Source organism: Leptodactylus fuscus, chromosome 2 (genome assembly GCF_031893055.1).
Source record: "Leptodactylus fuscus isolate aLepFus1 chromosome 2, aLepFus1.hap2, whole genome shotgun sequence".
NCBI classification, from domain to species: Eukaryota; Metazoa; Chordata; class Amphibia; order Anura; family Leptodactylidae; genus Leptodactylus; species Leptodactylus fuscus.
Genome location: NC_134266.1, coordinates 173,454,030 through 173,468,874, shown reverse-complemented (window position 1 = coordinate 173,468,874; position 14,845 = coordinate 173,454,030). Strand labels below are relative to the sequence as shown.

Genomic DNA, 14,845 nt, shown 5'->3' with positions numbered 1-14,845 from the left:
ACCACAGACACTCCAATTACAGAGACGTGGAGGGAAGTGTCTGCTCTATTTGGGTGCAACTCTATTAGCTGCACAGAAAAGCATAAAAGGCTCTAATTCACATTGGATTATTGACAACTGAACGGCTATGGGGGCCTTCCAAGAAGGATTGCGCAAGTTCAGTGTTAACCTTGGATTCTTTTTTTTCTGGCAGGAGATCCGTCAGAGATGCCTGGCAGTGGCTTTCTCCCCTTTTTCCATTGAAAACATTTGCAAGCCCAGTCGAATTGAATTGTGCATGTGTATGATGGAGTTAGGAGTAATAGCTGTTAACCAAACAAGTGTTTGGCCAACAGCCATCTAAGGTGTATGCGCATCTTTACCCTTATGCTCAATGAGCAATGTGACTTCTTAGTAGTGAACTCAATGAATATTGACCTCTAATCAATTACAGTGACCTGTAAGACATTGATCAGGGTCGTGTCTTGTTAGCAGTATATGCTCAGGACTTCCCTATCCTGCTCCACCACATCCATGCTTGTATTCAAGTAACACCATTTTATCGATGGTACAAACCAACCATTGCAGCAACTAGTAAGGAGATGATGGGCAGCATTGCAGGGTAGAAATGACAAGTTGGATACTAGTAAAGCATTTGTGTCAGCATAAATGTTATGTGTAAGGACTAGCTAGCAAACTGTATGGAACCAAATTGTGTAACTAATTTTATAGCCAGAAAACATACATAGACATCATGCAGGTATAGTATTAGTATGAAGTGTATTCATTACAATGAACTTTTATGTGATGGCCTTATCAGAAAATAGAATGCCTACAGGCACAGTGAGCAGGAGTTTTTGTGGCTAGACGCGTGGGTAGCATTTACCCCTTAAGTACAGTATTACTGATACGCACCTGGAATTAACCTTGTGCCCTGGGGATGTTCTTTTTTCACCACAACTTCCTGCCTTGGTCCTTTAGTCTTAATCCAGAAAGTGTGCTATCAGTTTAGATTTACGTGGTGCAGATTTGCATAGAATTAACCGACATTTTATCCCACACATCACCCAACATTCAGCCAACAGCTATCTAAGCATGGTCAGTATTTATTGTATTAAGTCAAATATCGCAGCGGAATATTTCTGTGTAAGACTGCAGGTTACTAATGTAATTGGCTTGTATATTCCATAGGTAATGGTATCATGCTGTAAATGCTATATATACCCATGCACAACAAATACATGTTATGCTTTAGCACTGTTAGGACTTGCTGAGGGCTGATCATAAAAGATAGGCAGTTAGAAGTCTTACACAACACTGTAGCACAGATTCATTCTCTTTTGTCTTTGTGTAGTGCATGGGTTAAACAAATATCTGTTAATTACACCCCTTGGCACTATCTCAATACATTCTTAGTTAGGTGGGTATAGACATTAGGCTGACTGAACCCTCTTCACGACTTCTGTCAAATAAGTGCACAATTTACATTATTAAAAAGGGGAGACTAAAAAGAAAAAAAAATATAGGAAGTTTAGAATTGGCTCCTCTTGCCCTTTTTTAATCCAAGAGTAATTTCTTTTCAACAAGTTGGCTTACGGAACGGCTTAATGTTACCTTCGCTACCTGTCAAAACTAGTTTTATAGCTCAAAGCGAGATAAAAGATAAAGTATATGTATTAAGAGCTAATCTCCAATAATTCTAGTAAAGTGTCAGTTGAAGTCAAACTATATTCAGAGTGCAAGTCGTTTCCACATGAAAGGCATCTCGGAAGGATAATGTAATATGTAAATATTTGAATTTACCTCCAGTATTAGATGCATTACAACCACCATCACGTAGACTGTGAGATCATCCAGCAATCATGATTTCATTTTCATCCAACATACATACATGAGTAAAAGTAAGGTGCACATTACATAATACAGTGATGGTAATAGCAATATTCTAAACATATTGTGTGTATGTTATTAAATACTTTGTGGAAGTCGCCTCAAGTAGATGATATGGAAACTTATTAGCAATGGGGAAAAAAAGTATTAAAATAGCTTACTTACAGGGGAAAAGAACTACCACGCAAGGCCCACCTTCTCAAGGTAGGTTTATTTAAAGCATAACTAAACTTCCAAAGAACTTTACATTTTCTGGCAACATTTGTGTTATTTATATATTCTGTATACTTTATAGGCTCCTTTCTGTAAGACCCTGTTCTTCTTTATTATTTCTTTTGTTTCTCTTTTGAGAGCTGAGATCTGTACACCGCTTCTCATTGGAGTGCCTATGTAATGCCGAGAAGCTGAGGTTGGGGGGTCAAGTCATACAGTTATATTTTGAGCATTATAAAACCTTTAGTATGATATTAAATATGAGATTCTAAACTTTTATATGACACCAAGACAGCAGTTCTAGCTGTGAAATCTCCAGCAATATCACCATTTGCAAACATACCCAGTATTGGGAGAAGCTGCACCTTTATATAAATGTGCTAATTCTGACATGTTGTGCTAAGAATCTCATCTTCCATATGGCACTAGAAACACTGTTCTAGGTTTTATAATGCCTGAAATGTAACTGTAAAACTGTAAATGTTTGCTTCCCTGCATTACTCAAGAGGCTAGAGCAGGGGTAGGGAACGTACGGCTCTCCAGCTGTTGCAAAACTACAACTCCCAGCATGCATACTGGCTCTGCTGTTCTGGGAACTCCCATGGAAGTGAATGGAGCATGCTGGGAGTTGTAGTTTCACAGCAGCTGGAGAGCCAAAGGTTCCCTACCCCTGGTCTAGAGTATATCTCCATACCTCTGGTGAAAGCTTTGAACAGTTATGAATAGAGAAACAAGGGAAAGAATAAATAAGTGCAGGATTTCTCAGAAATGAGTCAAAAACTTTACTAAAGTATACTGCAAAATGTATTAGTTCCACAAGTACAGCCAGGTAATCAAAAGTTGTTCAAAAATTTAGTTATGCTTTAAGTCACTGTCAGACTCTTTAACAAGACTTGGAACAGGTCTAGGGATAGTAGCCAAGCAGATGTATGTAGTCATTAGTCATATTCCAAGGGTAGTTAAAGATTTGGTTGGTATTAGCGAGACAATTCTATTGCCTTGTGGTATGGTTTTTTGCATGGAAAATGCTTTCAAATGTCTGATGAACTTAAATGCCAATTTTAAAGTGATACTATCTTCAATCAGTCTTTTCTTAAATAGTCCATTTCTTTTTTCTTAAAGGTGCCACACGTCTCAGCTGTAATATGAGCAAACAAGGTGATAGAAGATTAACCCAAATATTCCCATTTTTAATGGTATGTATGAAATGTTCTTAGAAAATAATTAGATTAGATGAAATTTACTGGACAAATGTAGCTCAACCAACAATTATTTCTTCCGGATCTCTCATAAACACACATGCTTGGATCATCCAAGACAACAACCTACAGACCACCCGTGAACAACAAGTAAATCAGAAAGCAGCTAACAGAAATCCCTAACATATCACTGGCTATAGGCTTTTGTTATCGTTGTACATGAACATCTTATACAGATATCCAAGGCTGGTGAAAAACTTTTGGTTCATCGGTATAAGAACTATAGAATACACAAATCTGTACAATCGTGTCATTTATATTCTCTGGATTAAAGAGATTTACCTTTTTTCAAAAAGCTTAATATAAGAAGTGAAATAACTATATCTAAGACCACAGAAATGTATTCAGTAAAATCTACAACATATTTACACCTATATTCATGTACAACCTTATTGTTTCCTCTTACTGCAGGTGTCCTTGGTGTATTCAGTTCTAGCTGAGTACTCAAACTGTGGTGAAAATGAATATTATAATCAGACTACAGGGTTGTGCCATAGCTGTCCAGAGTGTGAACCTGGGGAAGAGCCATATAATGTAAGTAACTGGTCAGTCAGAACAATGCCTCTCTGTGTTATACACATGTGCCCATCTTTAATTGATCTCCAGTTTCATTAAGAATTTCAATTTCTCATGAAAGCTATTCAACATAAAACTACAACATTCTAAGAAAAGCAATAAAGGGCTTGCTCACCACACAAACATACACTTCCATACATACTGAGCAGCCACACAAAGACACATATAGTGGATACAGTATAGTTGTTATAGTTATTGTTTTTGTTCTCACTTAGTTGTTTTTGAAACATTCATATTCTGTATTCAATCCTGCTACTATTGCAAATACTGTGTCCCAAATTTTGTAGTAATCTCCTTAGCATTCCCACACAGAATAATGTCCCATAGTGCCCCCCTTACAGTATAATGTTGCATAGTGAACCCTCCACACAGTATAATGTCTCATATTTGCCCCCATACAGTATAATGTCCCATAGTAGCTCCCACATAGTGTAATGTCCCAAAGTGGCTCCTCCACACAGCATAGTGTCTCATAGTGGTGCTCCACACAATATGATATTCCATAGTGGCTCCTACAGTATAATGTCCTACAGTGCCTCCCCCTTACCCACACATACACCCCCCCGTCCCATAGTGGTCCCTGCACACAGCATAGTGTCTCATAGTAGTGCTCCACACAATATAATATTCCATAGTGGCTCCTACAGTATAATGTCCTACAGTGCCTCTCCCACACCCACACATACACAGTTCCATAGTGATCCCTGCACACAGCATAATGTCCCATAGTGGTTCTCCACACAGTATAAAGTCCCTAAGTGACCTCATACAATATAATGTCTACTTGTCTACTTCCTGCCATTTAATAAAGAAGGTTTTCTGAACACTCTGGGTGAGCGCTGTACTTTGACCTTAATCCGGCTTGGGCTGGTCCATCTCCTGCTGCCATACAATATAATATCACTGCACACAGTATAACATCTCTGAGTTTTCCCTATGCTAATTAAAAAATAACATACTAAGAAAAAACATAATATCCCTAGGGATAACCAAACCAGTACCGGCCTGGTGAATGATGTAGCTGATACCAAAACTTACCCCACTCCAGTTCCTCATGCCATTGACCCCACTCTCTCATAGACTACAGGCCTAAACTGGCCTCTAACTTATGAGTCAAAAATGGCAGGGCTGAGGGAGTAGTACACACCAGTATAACGCGATAGTAATCTACTGTATCAGCTTATAGGCTGCTTTCACATAAGGCTTCTTTGAAACAGTAATTTGACCTGTATTGCTTTACTGTTGTTTTCCTAGCATATACTTATCCATTGTTATTTTAGTCTTGTGGATATGGAACTAAAGATGAAGACTATGGTTGTATTTCCTGTCCACCTGGCAAGTACTCTAAAGGAGGCTACCAAATATGCAGGCGACACAAGGATTGTGAGGGATTTTTCCGCGCCACAGTTTTAACTCCAGGGGACTCTAAGAATGATGCAGAATGTGGATCTTGCCTGCCAGGGTAAGATTGTGTGTAATAAACATAAAGAAAACATTACAGCACTGTCATGAAGAATACATTTATGGAATATTATTTCCAATGGTTGCTTGAAATGAGGAGAAAAGATTTGCTTTTTTCCCCCCAAATAATATAAATGGGGCTGAGCTGCTTTACAAGACACAACCTATTAACTAGCGAGATGTTATTTCTTGCAAGAAAAACAGACCATTTTTTTTCTAATCTCAAGTATATTTTAGAACAGTGCAATGTTTATATTGAAATTAGATATTGTAATCAACAAATCAATACAATGTATAAAAGTTCTATAAAATATAAAAAATGCAATCATTGTGGTATATATGTATTTTGCATTTAATATGCATAGACAGGATTTTCCTACATGGATTGTGTAACTGGTTGGTGTGACTTCTAGGAAATTCACTGATGAGCACAATATAGGGACAATGTCACATTATTTCTTACACATGCAGGTGACACATCCGTGCAAGTGGATAAGTCTGGTTCTACAGCTCAGTCCCATTCAGTCTCATTGAGTCCCATAACCCCTTTAATGCATTGAAACATTTTATGTGTTTTCCAGCAATTAATACTAATATTAGGGTCTGAAATGAGCTAACATACAAAAATGGTCCTTATCTCCCAATTGATCCCCGACCACTTTTCTTCTGAAGCTACAAGGGATTTCGCAGCTTTCCACTTCTTGGTGCCTGTCCAACTCACACAGGAAATGTTTGGAGATGCTGTAAGTGTCTATTGTAGCCAATGAGTGGCTGTGGGGAACTGGACTACACTGGAGTGGCCAAGGACTGGTGAGAGGCACAATTTTTTATGTTAGCATGCCCATTCTGAGCCCTAGTATATATTAATCACTGGAAAGCATCTTTAAGTATGCACTGGAAGTCATATATCCCATATATGTCATATGTATTTAATCTTCACTATCACACGTGCTAAATGTTAACACTTTGATTCTTAAACCAGATTCTACATGTTAGAGAACCGTCCTAAAAGCATTTATGGATTGGTTTGTCACTCTTGCTCCCTAGCACCTCCAAGTGTCAAGGAATGTAAGTAAACCTAACATTATTTTCATACTATTTCTAAAAACCACCATGAATCAGAGATCATGGAATAAAAGTATACTTTGTGATGGGGAATCTTTTAAGATATTTGGGGTTTTTAGAGGTTTTCTTCTGAAGGTTTTGAATAAAGGGAAATATAAACATATAGGAATATTGATATCTGGGTCAAATCCTAACAGTAATATGGTCAACTTTAAGAATGAATCATCAATTGTCATTGGGGATATGTATCATGAGCACTGAACATTTATAATAATTTCCATGCAGTTAGAGCCTAAAAAGATGCATTGTTTGATGGTGTCACCTGTAGTTGTATGTATATGTTCTTAAAGACTCTTCTCTTCATAGCTTATTCTCATTAAAGGGACATTCTGATCATTACAACTTATCCACTATTAATAAGATAAAGGATAACTGTCTGACTAGTGGAGGTTCAACCAATAGACGCCCCACTATCAGAGAACTTAAGTCCCATGAATGGAGCTGCAGGTCATACTTGTGTGGTGTCTCTTTATTTCCCTTTGGAAGACTGTCGGAGAAAGCAATGAACTGAGCAACAGCATGCATGTGTGAACTGCCTCTATTCATATGGGGTACACAGGAACCCATTCTCATGATTGTTGGGGTTCCAGTAGTCTGACACCTACCAGTCAGTCAGTAAGCTCCTACCTTGTAGATAGAGGATGAATTGTAAATACCAGAATACTTCTTTAAAATATATAGGTGCTTAGAAGATGTGCCGCAAGATAGACCATGTAATTTCACCCAAGCATGATAATTAGGTAATTGATCAAATATCCACTGGCTGATCACATGTATTACACATATATAACGTTACTGTTCATATGAGCAAATACCCAGTCCAAATGGGAAATACTGGATTGCTCCAGGTAAGATAGTAAAGATTATTTTGCAGTATATTTGAGAAAAGACTTTGACAAGAAGGTAGGTAATCTGTAACACATATTGTATACTTTTTTATTATTATTCCAATTATTTATTTGCAAACTTCAGAATTTCTATGATTATTTTAACATATATATATATATATATATATATATATATATATTATACACTTAGGATTTTATAGTTGATATCATAAGGTATGTTACATGCATGATTTTACAGGTATAAATGTGATACAACAATATGAAATGGATACCTTGCTTTGCTACACAATGGTATATAGAATGTCAGGCAGCAGCTAATCTTATACAGAACAATGCATTAGAATCTAACATGCCCAATCCTTCTTTTTCTATTAGCAGGAATCAGGTAGCCTTACTGTTACCATACATATTAGACTGTTGGATAATCACATAGATGTTTTGATCAAAATGCATGTGATGTGTTTGTGTTAGTGTATGTGTATACAATGTAACTAACTTCTATGGGATGTGTAAAGCAAGAGCAATTCAAAGCATGTTAACTCTCAAAGATGATATAGCCTGTAAGCAATAATGCCGAGTGCGAGCAGTGTGATAAAAGAATGGCCAGTTTTACTTCTATGCTCTTGTAGTTCTCTTCCCAACGAACTCTTACCAAGTTGTAGATCTTAACTCTCAAACAGAAGCCTTACACTTCCTTGAAAACAGGTCTCTGTACTGTTAGCAAATTCTGTCCTGATATCATATATGTTTTGTTTGATGAACACAACTGTGAGGAAAAATATTATAGCATATTTGTATGGGAAATTACGACATGACAGTGGTATGACATTCTCGAAAAAGTAGGTATTCTAAAGTTCATTCATGTACCGCATCTTAACCACTGCACCAAATGTTCACTACCAGCTGTGATGTAGACCTATCGTACAAAGTGATATAGGTGCAGCTGAGTTCATTCTAAAAAGTGCATAAAAACAAGTACATAGCATATACTTTCCCTGTGGTTATTATATTGTAATATAACAATCAAATTGTTTTTTTCATTAGCAATTTTCAATTGAAACCAAGTTACTTTGGTGATGGTGGAGTAGAACGATAGATGTGTGACTTTTATCTAGTAACATTTTATTGCAGGGGCTTGTAGACATGATAGGAAATTATTTTAGGTAGAATGCATTTGGAACCCTATAAATCCTGGACATTCTACAACATATAAGTCATAAAGAACTATACTGCTTGGAGAGGACATGTATGAATAGTAGACAACATGTATGAAGAGTATAGAAATATATATGTAGAGTAGGCAGTGGATGGAAGAAAAGAACATGATGTATGCTATTCCTCAATGTTTAGTTCTATACTTTTTAAATATATGAACCTCAAAATTGTTCTTTTGGTAAGCATGCAACCAATTGTATGAGATGCAGACATATCAAGAGTTCAGCCATTATATTTTTCCATGTTTTAATTCCAGCACGTATCATGCCAATGATAGAATGTAATATTGTCCATCATCAGATGGAAGGACAAAGTTCATTTCAATCTGGATGTCATTAGATTGTGATGCATCAGTGTATATGTGTAATGTGTTTCATTTATTCGCTTGGCACTGGACAACTAGGTTAATCCTTGGTCATATTAAATAATTTTTCTTTATAGTTTGTAGGATAAATTTAATAGTCTGAGATCATACTGTTATTTCAGTACAATATCCTGTCCTGACACAGCATGGGTGTGGTTGGTCACCATCTAGCATGTTTTCTGGGCATCCTTCACTTTTCAGCTTATTGCACTAACAAAGCCGTTAAATATCTGCAGTTTGACCTAAGGTCACATTATTTATTTTAAGTCTATTCTCTTTTTATTAGTTAACTAAATGTTTATAGCCTGTCTGTAATTTAGAATTCTTCATACCTCTGACACGACAGCACATTCAATTGGAAGTCCAGAGGTTTCTTCCAAGTTAATCTTGGGCAGATGTATAGTACTTCTTTTCTTCTAAAGCAGACTAGATACTCCATACCCATGAATGTAATATGTACTGGCTGAAAGTGGAAACAATTAAGAACCAATTAAAAGCAAAACTATAGCAAATCTAGAACACCAAACAGAGTAAAGGAATATGATACATCATAAGCAGGATAGCCATATGATATGGTACTCTTGTTAGGTTGGACACAATGACTACAGGCTTTTTTAGTCAGCTTTGAACTTAGGATGTTTATTCAAAGGTATCAGTGGAACAAAAAGATCCATAAATTAGTAATGACATGATAGCAAGCGTCAAGCAACATCTGGTTTTGACTTTGTCCGTGGTCTTGCATGCTTGGAATGTCTTAAGTGTTGTAGCTCAACTATGACTTACCTTTTGAGTCATAACTTTCACCAGTTCTTCCCCATTTACTTTCCACCTGTCTGATTGATCTTACTCTGAAAATACAGCAAAGCACATGAAAGTATCCCAGGTACATGTGTCACCTCCTGAGATAACCCACTCCATAACAGACCCCACACTTCCTCACTGCATGTGTTTTGTTTTCTTCTCAGGTTCCAAGAAGAAAAAAAGAGCACACAAACGTCTCAAGTGTCTTGAGAGCGACTGAAAATCAGATCATCAATGTTGTTTGTCCTTGTCTTACATTCCATAACTCATAAACTGCCCGTCACATCTTGTACTATGCCAGCACAATAACCATACTAACCCATAACAGCTAATCATCTCAGCATGTTTTATCCTCTCAGTATATCCATGTAAGCAATGAATAAATGTGCATCATGTCATGATAAATCACAGCGTAGTTTCTTAAAAAGACTCGATAGGTAATTAGTATATCATTATAGCAGGCGTCATCCATAAAGAGCACAAGCAGAAATATCCATCTTGTACAAAACCAATAAAGAACATTTATCCGTGCAATATTGCCATGCTAGACTTTCAGGTAAAAACACTGTAACTCTTCTATACCAGCCATGTCTGCTCAGCATCATTTATTTACATGAGTTACAACATCAACACTGGACGCAACAACTCAGTAATTCAAAGTTGGTTACAATGATTTTATGGCCCTTTTTTCTACATTCTTACATAGGCTGTGGATATTTCTAATTTCCGTCTACTCTTAAATTGTAGATGTATCCTATACTTAATTACAGCTTCATAATCAGAAGTTGGGGATAATGTCACTCCTTAAGGAGAGACCACCTATTAAGTGTGTGGAGACTTATACAGCCATAGTCGCCCCACTGTAAGAGGGCAGCATAACAGAGGCACTGTCTCCCTATTTACATCTTGGGAGACAGATTTGCATATTCCTCCCTTAATCAGAAGTTGGCAACACTTCAAGTTGAAAAGGGTTTAGACATACCACATAAGTTACATTTCAATCATTTAGAGTTTTTGCCTCTAAATTATTCTTGAACTCTTGACAAGACTTTTTAATGAGGAGAGAGGAACAAGGCTCTGACAACCACCCTTGGCAGTTGAGGAATTAAGAATTGAGCACATTGAAACTCTACATCCCAATCCTTCTTTACCCCAACATCTGCCATCAAGAAATGTCTGGACACCTCAATAGACATTAGTCAGCGGATGACATTGATACCACTGAAGTCAGTAGGTTTGGTCAGCCTACCAATTGCTAATCTAACATTTATGACAAGCTTTAGGGTTCGCATATGATAAATCATTAGCCAAATATGCCCTAGCACAGTCCATATTATGTCCACTGCCCTAATGCAATGTCCATAAGACAGTTTTCAGTTGACTATGTTTCCCTACAGACATTCTGCTCATCCATGAGAGAATATCTATTGTAGTAGGGAGAGGGGGAAATTCACATTTAGTCGATTCTTATCTCATAGAGGATAAGGCATATAAAAATCCAACAGGATTAAGAAAGTGGCACCATTTCTGTGTGGTTTCATACTGAAGGAGTTTTTCCATTTTAGCAAATTATCCCCTATCCACAGAAAAGAAGATAACTTTCAGATCAGTGGCAGCTCAACCATTGGGGTCCCCACTGATCACAAGAATAAAGGTGTTTTGCTGCACAATAAAGCGATGGTTGGATAACCACTTCCCTATGCATTTGCCTTTAATGGGGCCACCAGAGATAGCATAGTTCCATTATTCAGCTATCTCTGGTGTATCCATTCAAATTAATGTAGCAAGGGTGCCCTTGGGCCAATGGTTGGACTCTTATAATCTGCAAGTTTACCCCAATCCTGTCAGTAGGGGATAAATTGCAATGATGGCTTTAGGTTCACTAAAATGTAGTCTTTCTTGGACCATGTTTCCATACATATTATGTGACAAACCAAGTAGCATAATGGAAAGGTCCATTGTATTCTAAGTATTCTTCAAGGTGTAAAGTCATAGCTATATTAGTGTCTTAAACCTTTGGTTCTCCAGCTATTGTCCAACTGATGAACAATTCCCCAGTACTGTCATCTCATTGCACTTCCTAATTTCTATTAATGCTAGGTTCACAATAGCATCTACCCATCTGTTTTTTTGGTCTGTTGGAGAATCAGAACAATGGATAGGAGTACCACTACAGACAGGAGGACCACTACAACAGCAGTCAAATACAGAGCACAACAAACCCCATTAACTATAAAGGGATCTGTTGGGAGTCCGTTCTTTTAAACTGAAACTGATAAATGAAAGAGTCAGATTTGTAGGACTTTTTTGTTGTGCGATTTTTGATGCACACTATGACGGAATTTCCAAATGGAGACTCCAACACAGACATGACCATAATCTTAACTGTCAGCACTGACTGAAATGATGTTAAAGGTCCCATAGATTATAGGAATAGAGAGTCACATGTTTTCAAATAATTATAGATATGAAAATGACACCATAGAATATTTGCATATCAGCATACTGAATAAAAAAGTATCTGATAAAAGGGGTGTGCAGGGAAGTGCATATCAATGTTGTATATTTGTTTAGGTTTGTGGGCAGAAAGGAACATTTCCCATTTAGAATGTGTTCACCTTTTCTACAAAACAGTTCTGCTCCCACATAATATTCCTGGAAAATGTAATTAGCATGCACATACAGTGTGGAATTTATTGAGGCGTGAGCCCTCCTCCCAACTTCAAGGCACACATTGTTCTGGGAAGAATGTAGCCACACATCTTAACTACTTTTCTGCATCCCTTAAAGCCTTAGTTTTTTTTGTTATTCACATCTGAGGAACACAGGGCCATTCACAAAAGAATTTTAGGAGGTAGCAGCTGTGTGTTTACCTCCTCATGCAGGTGCTTTGCTTGGCATCTAGTGTAAAACCGCACACAGTCAGAACCTGCATAGAGATGCCTAAAACAAAAGGTCTGCGATTCCCAGTAATTAATTAGAAAAGGGACCTTGATGTAAAAAATACAGCACAGACATATCTCACCAGAAAGTGTCAGACGCCATCTTTAAGACTTCATAAGAAACCTATTAAAAAAAATGAGGTCAACCAAAAATGTTTAAGGGTGAAGTATAGATGTAGAAATTACAGTTCTATTTTTTTCAACCTCTATGGAGCCATTCACTGCTCATAAACTGATCTAGGAGAACAAAACTTTATGGAAGTTTTCAGCACTATCTGTAAGAAAATGAAAATGTTACCATCAGAGGTAGAAGGGTAAGGCTGGTCTTACACGACCGTAATGCTTTTACGGTCCGCAAGTTGCTGATCAGCAACACTAGTTGCCCGTAAACTGCCGCACTCGCCCATAGAGTTCTATGGGCGAGTCCGTACAGTGCCGTGAATTATGGACATTCCAGACATGTCCTATAAAATTCGGTTGCGGCCCGGCACACCACGGATAAAATATACAGTGGTGTAAGATGCCGCATTGAATATATTGTGTCCGCAATTGAAAACCCTCAATTGCGGACCATTTGCGGTCTTAAACTACGGTCGTGTAAGACCAGCCTAAGGGAACCAGCAGGGTGGTGGTCAAGAGCAAACAGCACCATGACAGGGGAAATCCTGATGTCCCAACCACTGTCTCCCTTGGATAGATAACACACCTCCTGCAGCAGACATCGGCAGATTCGGCACTCATCTATGCTAACTGTACAGGTCACTCCAGCTTTTTCTAATCTCTCAGTAATATTACATTATCCTCCATTGTATTGATTACTTGACAGAGCTCTACAATCATTTGCAAATATTAAAATGATGCTCTATAAGAATTCTACAAGCTTATAAGTAACCATATTAAAAAGAAGACCCAATACTTACCCACTGGTACCCCATGGGTGTCTGTGATCCAGTCAATACCCTTTAACCCCTGAATTGCCAATAATGCAAATATCCGCCATTGATTCCCACTGAAAGTTACTCAGGGGCTAAGCACGCCAAATACAGTTTGGATTCTGGGTGAGTTATACAACTGATCTCTGTGTAGCCAGTGTCTGGGTTTAGACGTGACACTCAGGTGCATTGGTCAAAAGTGAATTGGTCATTTGAGCAATTAGTCAGAGGGAGGAGCATATATTACACATGAAATCAAACGATCATATGCTCAAGTCTCAAAAAAAAAGTGAACATCCACATTTATAAAAAAAAAAACAATCTATACCCTATATCTCCTATCTCCATTTAACATGCAAATATACCTAAACAATATACAAATTAACATACAGTAAGAGGTATCACTGCATTTGGAAATATATGTTTGCAAACTATGAAAATATGATTATATCTTTCAAAAGGTCACAAGTACTCCAACATGATACAAATAACAACTACAGACTGCCTTCCAAAAAGAACAAGCCCTCTTACAGCTTCAAACAAAAAAACATTGTCCCAATTTGTAAGAGATCAATAAACACCCCTTACATTTCTTGAGTCAGGTGATTTATGTTTACCCCCAGTGCTTAAATTCTTAGTCTGTGTACTTATCTTTCAGCTAGCACAGTGTCAAATGCCTGAGAGGTCTGGATATAGAATATCCACCACTCCAGCGTACAGGGACTATATTGTAGACCTGCTGCTAAATGTATTTAGTCAGTTGTTAAAGAGGACTATCACCAAGGCTGAAAACCTCAATGATCATCATATGATAATTGCTGTCACCCTGAGAATTTTGGTGTTTTGTTCATCCAAATCCATTAAATTATTCCAAAGATATAAGCCCTTTTTTGTTGATGCAAGTTAGGGTATACTAGCCAAGTGGTGGGGAGCACTGTGGATTTTATGGTGGAAGGGGGGGGGGGGGGGAGAGTACTATATGTCATGTTAGTGTTACTGCCCACTTGGACAGGATACCTGAATTTACATCAACACTAAAAGGGCTTCTATGGTTGAATGGCTGAATGGTTTTGGATAAACACCACACCAAAACCCTCAGGTTAATAGAGCCTATCACATGATGTGTGCCATTGGATTTTTTGAGACATGATGACAGGCTCTCTTTAGTATGGTCTCTCTGAATTGAAGCACGGTGTAATTATTGACAGCTAATTGAGGGATTACATTTTTTTTTCTTTAC

At 37.6% G+C, this 14,845-nt stretch overlaps 1 protein-coding gene across 2 annotated transcripts in view; it reads left to right on the top strand.

Moving 5' to 3' along the window:
- EDAR (ectodysplasin A receptor) overlaps positions 1 to 14,845 on the top strand; it is a 103,891-nt gene that overhangs the window by 56,146 nt on the left and 32,900 nt on the right. For both annotated transcript variants that reach the window (XM_075265130.1, XM_075265129.1), the window contains exons 2-5: positions 3,205 to 3,278; positions 3,753 to 3,875; positions 5,198 to 5,379; positions 6,361 to 6,446. In XM_075265130.1, coding sequence (XP_075121231.1) covers positions 3,228 to 3,278; positions 3,753 to 3,875; positions 5,198 to 5,379; positions 6,361 to 6,446 — 442 coding nt within the window. In that variant the 5' untranslated portion in view covers positions 3,205 to 3,227. The remainder of the gene's footprint in view (positions 1 to 3,204; positions 3,279 to 3,752; positions 3,876 to 5,197; positions 5,380 to 6,360; positions 6,447 to 14,845) is intronic.